Source organism: Myotis myotis, unplaced genomic scaffold, assembly GCF_014108235.1.
Source record: "Myotis myotis isolate mMyoMyo1 unplaced genomic scaffold, mMyoMyo1.p scaffold_m19_p_12, whole genome shotgun sequence".
NCBI lineage: Eukaryota > Metazoa > Chordata > Mammalia > Chiroptera > Vespertilionidae > Myotis > Myotis myotis.
In genome coordinates this window covers 19,139,654-19,146,371 of record NW_023416316.1, presented here as the reverse complement: position 1 = coordinate 19,146,371, position 6,718 = coordinate 19,139,654, and the positions used below count along the sequence as shown (strand labels likewise).

At 54.5% G+C, this 6,718-nt stretch overlaps 1 protein-coding gene across 2 annotated transcripts; it reads right to left on the bottom strand.

Moving 5' to 3' along the window:
* Positions 1-837: 837 nt before the first annotated feature.
* On the bottom strand, positions 838-5,956 carry KLF4 (Kruppel like factor 4). Of its 2 annotated transcripts, XM_036330103.1 has the most exons (5): positions 5,438-5,951; positions 5,202-5,322; positions 3,526-4,516; positions 3,267-3,431; positions 838-1,921 (listed from the first exon to the last, which is right to left on the bottom strand). In XM_036330103.1, the coding sequence occupies exons 1-5, from the start codon at positions 5,440-5,442 to the stop codon at positions 1,746-1,748; spliced, it is 1,458 nt and encodes a 485-aa protein (XP_036185996.1). In that variant the 5' UTR covers positions 5,443-5,951; the 3' UTR covers positions 838-1,745. The 2 variants fall into 2 exon arrangements, with proteins under 2 accessions (XP_036185996.1, XP_036185997.1); XM_036330104.1 differs by lacking the exon at positions 3,267-3,431 and having other exon boundaries at positions 5,438-5,956.
* Positions 5,957-6,718: the final 762 nt, after the last annotated feature.

Genomic DNA, 6,718 nt, shown 5'->3' with positions numbered 1-6,718 from the left:
CACATAGGGACCCACCTCAGAACAGTCTCAGTGCAGTTCTAAGCTTTAATCACTTCAGAAATAAGCTTACAAAAACATTTCTTAAAAATTTACTGAATTTTACTTTACACTTAGTTTTGTGACTTTGGAAAATTTGTAATTCTCTGGTCTTGGTCTGTTCAAACAAAAGGGCTAGCCATCTTCAGAGGACTGATGACGTTTTAAAAAAATCTGCTGGAAACTTTGATGCTGACTTCTTTAGGGTTATAACTAGAAGTAATATCTGCAACACGCACTAAGCATAAATGAGTCCTTTAATCCTCAGGAGGGCACTGTGGAACTATGTTCTTAGGGTTCTCCGCTGTGGGAAGTTTCTTTTGTTACAAATTGTTCTGAATGCAAGGCCAGGCCTCGAAGAGACAGATTTTTGTATTTTCATTTCATTTTAAAGAAAAACCATAAGGATCTCTTAAAATGTGAACCTGGAATGTGTGTTTATACTATGAATACTTTCATATTAAACTGAGCAAATTGAAGAATGATTGATTGAGCTCTTTCTGCTGGGAGATTCATACTCAGGTAAGGGAACTGCTTTTCACGTACTTTTATGTACATTGAAAAAAGCAACCTGAAAAGGTAAATTTAATTCTATGAGCTCCATTACTCAGAGTCTTCAGCCCTACCACATAGATTGCATTTATTGCCAAACTAAGTAGTCTTTTAAAGTCTTCTTTTAAATCTGTTGTTGAGATAAAATTTGGCTTTTTAGTGTGCTTTTCTCACGTCCTACCCACTGTGTTTAAACTGACGTTTCTGTTACCTACCTCTTCAGGGAGGAAAACAAAACAAAAGGCAATGTTCAGATAAAATATTATAGGTTTATTTAAAACTTAATTCTCACCTTGAGTATGCAAAATACAAACTCCACAAAATGTTCATTTTACTTTGTAGTTTACAAATATACAAAATAGAAGTTTGCTTAAATTTATATTACATATTTATTAAGGCAAGGAACTATATAGAAAAACACATTTGTTCTGCTTAAGGCATACTTGGGAATAAACCATTGTACAAATTATTGCACATCTGAAACCACAGTGCATAACAGACTGTCTGCATAAAAAATGTTAAAGTAAACCAGGTGTATTTACCTGACTTAGGTCATACATGTAGATCGGAAGACAAAAATAGATTTTCCTTGTCAAAGTATGCAGCAGTTTGAGAACTTTGGCTTCCTCATTTGGTACCTTTAGAACCAAGACTCACCAAGCACCATCGTTTAGGCTATTAAAACACATTTTCTGTACCTGAATTTCTTCCTCTTCTTCTAATATCATAATAATGGCTTTTAGAAGGCAAAGAGAATACAAGGTGATCTTTATATGTATATTGCATCGAAACACAATTCCAGGGAATACTGGTCTTCCCTCCCCCCCGCCCCCCTCCCAACTCACGGATCTAATTTATACCCTGATATCCACAGCTTCCAGTCACCCCCTTGGCGTTTTGTAAGTCCAGGAATATTCAAGTTGGGTTTAGAATTGGAATGATAGAAGATCCAGTCACAGACCCCATCTGTCCTTTGATTTGTCTCTGGGCTTCCTCCTGTCTCCTGATTATCCATTCACAAGTTGACTTGCTGGGAACTTGACCATGATTGTAGTGCTTTCCAGCTGGGCTCCTCCCCTCATTGGGAAGACCGTGTAAAGGGAAAAAAATACTGAATTCTCTTCTGGCAGTGTGGGTCATGTCCACTGTTTGGGGATTTAAAAGTGCCTCTTCATGTGTAAGGCGAGGTGGTCCGACCTAGAGAATGCCCGGTCGCACTTCTGGCACTGGAAGGGGCGGTGCCCAGTGTGTTTTCGGTAGTGCCTGGTCAGTTCATCTGAGCGGGCAAACTTCCACCCACAGCCTTCCCAGTCACAGTGGTAAGGTTTCTCACCTGTAACAGGAAAATAAAGCCGTTAAAGTCATTGCTGAAGGATGAAAAACAGACAGATGATGGGTACACCTGAAATCTATGTAATTTGTGTTAACCAATGTCACCCCAATAAATTCAATTTTAAAAAAAATGGAGATTTCTAAAAACAAACAAAACAAAACAAAAAGCGAAAGGGTTGAAGAAACATATACCATGCTAACAGTAGTTAAAAGAAAAGCTGGAGTAGCGATAGTAATTTCAGAGAAAGCAGACTTCAGAACAAGGGTAGTTATCAGGGATAAAGAGGGGGTGTTGCGTAATGATAAGGGGGTCAATTATCCAAGAAGACATAGCAATCCAGGATAAGTCCACTGAAACAGAAAGCAGATTGAATTTGACCTCAGTAATAAAAACAGAGATGCAATAAAAACGACGACGACGAAGAATTGGCCATTTGGAAAACTGGAGCCCAAATACTAAAACCAACTCCCCAAGTACCCAACTCTGAAAGGACCCAGGAATGTCTTTCTATCACTTAAGACCATATTAACTTTCAGATTATAAGAATGCGTTATGTATATTCTTTTTTGCTTTTTGTTTTATTTAAGGAGGCATTAGCTAGATAGTTGATCAGTGAAAACACACAAATCCACCTCAACCTACACTTCTAGAGGGCTAACATTTTCATTCTTTTGCAGTCAAGATATCACAGTGGTAGAAATGAATTTGGAAATTATGTCTGCTAGTGTGTCTCCCCGAGCCCAAGCCAAGTTATAATAGCCTATCCCATTAAATTGGGTGTAAAAAGCCACTTTTTCTGTAGCCACATTTCTGTAATTTTCCTGAATAGAACAACTACACACAACCTTGTGGACCTACTTACGCTGACATGGAAGTTCATCCTAAACCAGGATCCCAGCAATCGGACCCATTACATTCTTGAAATGTAAATAAAACCTAATTATTAAGACTAGAACTAAAAATAGAAAGGGTGAATCTAGGAAGGGAACAGCTAATGAAAATTGTCTAGAAAGTAAAAAAAAAAAAAAAAAAAGGATTAAAAGAATCCCATCCACTGCAAAGTATAATTTCTTGATTACAAGGGCAATGCTTTGCTAGGAGAGGCCCATGTTCAGCCTGCAGTCTCCCTGCCTTTCAAAGGCCTGACAAAACTGCACATTCAAGCCCTGATACCATCCATCAAGCAAAAGGCTCCTGGGCAAAAAAGTAGGCGCCCGTTTGCTGCTCTCCCGTGATCCAGGAGATGGAGGAGATAGACTGTACCCCACATCCCAAGAGAGACCATAGTTATCGGGCGGGGCAGGACACCCCCCCTCCTTTCCACCACGGCTGTCCGTCCTCCTACCTGTGTGGGTTCGCAGGTGTGCTTTGAGATGAGAACTCTTCGTGTAGGTTTTGCCGCAACCCGCATAATCACAAGTGTGAGTGGCTGTCCTTTTCCGGGGCCACGACCTTCTCCCCCTCTTAGGTTTGGGCTCCTCTGGCATGCAGGACCCGGGTGGCATGAGCTCTAGGGGCGAAGAAGCGGGGGCGGTCAGCCTCATCCCGTGGGCCCCGGCACACGCCGTGCTCCCCAGCCCGAACAAGGAATCCCCAGGACTGACCTTGGTAATGGAGCGGCGGCACCTGCGGCTGCATCTGGTCTGGCAGGAAGGGTGGGTAGTTGGGCCCCGGGTGGGGGTGGAAGCCCGGGGGCAGCGGCAGGGCAGGATGACAGTCCCTGCTGCTCAGCAGTTCCTCGGCTCCCAGGGTCGGGGTAGTCCTGTTGGGGAGCTGCCGCCCCAGGGGGAAGTCGTGCGCCGTCGGCCGGTGGCCGTTGCTGAGAGGAGGTCCCGTGCCCAAGTGGGCCTCCAGGGGCCGGCCGACCGTGCACGAAGAGACCGCCTCCTGCTTGATCTTGGGGCACATGCGTGGCGGCCCGCCGCTGTAGGGCGCCACCACCACCGGGTGGCTGCCGTTCGGGCTGCCTTTGCTAACACTGATGACCGACGGGCTGCCGTACTCACTGCCGGGGGCGCTCAGCGACGCCTTCAACACAAACTTGCCCATCAGCCCGCCACCTGGCGGCTGTTGCTGTTGCGGCGGAATGTACACTGGGTCCAACTCGGGCCGAAGGAGTTCGGCCACGAAGCCGCCCGAGGGGCTCACGTCGTTGATGTCCGCCAGGTTGAAAGGAGCCGTGGGAGGGGGCGCAGACTCGCGGCCATACAGGAGACCGCCGCTGGTGCTGCCGGGGGCCACGCCCGGGCCCCCCTCGGGCCGGATCGGGTAGCTGAAGCTGCAGGTGGAGGGCGCACTGGCAGGGCCGCTGCTCGACGGGGAGGACGACGAGGAGGCCGAGGCAGACGAGGACACGGTGGCAGCCACGGACTCCTGATGGGACAGCGAGTTGGAGAGGATAAAGTCCAGGTCCAGGAGATCGTTGAACTCCTCCGTCTCTCTCCGGGGAAGGAGCGCCGGGTTGCTGCCGCCGCAAGCCGACCCGACTCCGCCGCTCTCCAGGTCGGTGGCCACGGTCGCCGCTGCCAGGTCGTACGGGCGGCCGGGAAGTAGAGGAGGAAGTCGCTTCATGTGGGAGAGCTCCTCCCGCCAGCGCTGAGGGGACAGGGCGGGAGAGGGACCGTCAGTGGTGGTCTCCAGCCGCCACCCGACATACTGGCAGACCCAGCGCGCCTACGTCGCCCAGGCGTGGGGAACGAGCAGGCAGGCAGCGCCCGGGGGCTCCAGTGCCAGGGCTGCAATCTCGACCCACACCCGGGTCCGAGGAGAGGCGGTGCGTCCATACGGAGGGTGTTAGGTTGTGTCTGCCCGATTGCGTGTGAGCAAGCGCCTCGGCTCGCCAGCCAGAGTCCCTCCCCCGCCAGATCCCTGGGACGCTCCCGCCGTCCCAGAAATTGGGACACCGAGGCTCTCCCGGTGTGTCCTAGCCACGGGGACGCCTACGCGCCGAGCTCTCAGGCCCAGCCAGTGTCCGTGGACACAACCACCGCCCGCCCGGTGGCCCGCGCGTCCGCCCGGCCGCCTGCACCCCGGAGGACGTGTGCGGACCGGGTGTGCGCCTCCGGCAGCTCCGCCGCGTCCAGACCACACGCACGTACGGCTGAGCCCAGGGCGCGGAAGCCGCCTCGGGAAGGCTGCGGAGCCCGTGCAGTGTCCACCTCCTCCCCTGACTCCGAGGTGGTCCTCGGTGACCCAGGGCTCCGCCCGTCCCCACCCTACCCACAGAAGGCGCCCCCCCCCCCCGCCCCGGCTTACCCCCATGGCCAAGGGCAACACTCACGTTATTCGGGGCACCTGCTGGACGCAGTGTCTTCTCCCTTCCCGCGGGGCCGGACGCGAACGTGGAGAAGGACGGGAGCAGTGCGTCGCTGACAGCCATGTCAGACTCGCCAGGTGGCTGCCTGTGGGCCGGGTGGGGCGCACACGGAGAGAGAAGTCAGGGGCCCACTCTCGATCACCACTCCGGCGTGTCCCACCCCGACCCGCACCCCTCCCTTCGCCCCGCGCTGCACCTACCTCATTAATGTGGGGGCCCAGAAGGTCCTCGGCAGGCCGAAGCAGTGGGGATACCCCGAACCCCAAAGTCAACGAAGAGGGAAAAAAAAAGACTTAGAAACGAAGTCAAAACCAAAACCCCAAATTGCCCGAGATCCTTCTTCTTTGGATTAAATATAAATGGTAGATGCCCGTGTTTTTTTTTTTTTTTAAAGTTCCTTTGTATACAAAAGTTCTTAAAAAGTCGTAAACTCGTATAAAAATGGACAATCAGCAAGGCGAGTAAGTAGGTCCGGTGGCCGGGCTGCTGTCTTCGACTCAGCAGAGTCCCCCACCGCTGTCGCTGTCGCCGCGGCTGTCGCCGGGAGAGCTGGGGCTGTGGCCGGGGTGGCGGGCGGGCGGCGCCGCCAGGTGAGACTGGCCGCGGTGGCGCGGAGCTGCGGACTGGGCGGCGGCACAGGGCGCGGAGTCCGGGGGGCTGCGCGAGGCGCGCGCGGCCATGGGCGCTGGCCGCAGGCGGGTGGGTGGGTGGGGGGCCGGAGGGGCGGGGAGGGGCACTTGGCGGCTCCCGGTGCCGCCGCCGCCCGCCACCGCCTCTGCTCCCCGCGCGCCCGCAGCCGCGCTCGTTCTGTCGGGCAGGAGAACTGCCGGCAGCCGCCGCGCACTCCTTACTTATAACTTTTGGCTCTCCCGCCCTTCCCCCCGCCTCCTACTGGCAGTGAGCGGCAGCGCGCCTCCAGGCCCCGCCCCTCCCATTCTTTTCCCCTCCCTCCCGCGGCCCCCCGCGCGTTGCCATGGCAGCTAAATAAACAAACTCGGCGCACGTGGGGGCGGGGGGGGAGGGAGGGGCGCGGGCGGGGCTCAGCCAGCCCGTGACGCCAGCCCGGCAGCTGGCGGGCAGGAGCCACGCTGACGCCGGCGGCGGGCCTGGCGTGGGGCTCCGGGTACCGGGCGCCGGTCTGGTCGCCGGTCTGGTCGCCGCGAGGCCTGGGCAGTCCCTGGGTTCGAAGCCCGCGGCTGAGAAGGCCGGTGGGGGCCGAGGGGGTGGGTTACGCGCTCGCCGCTGTCGGCGCCCTAAAAGCGCGATTATCCGCCTGACTCATCCAGCCCTCGGTCCCTCCAGTACGCACGCGGGAGCTGGGCTCCGGTCCCGAGCGCCGGTGCGGGCGCTTGGCCTGGCCTCGCACGGCTCTTCGTGGGCTCTTCTGCCGGGTGGGGGCTGGGGGGTGCGGAGAGGAGGCGGGTGCCCAGCACCGTGCAACGAAGACAGGGGGCCCGAGAGAACCGGGGTGGTGGTGGTGG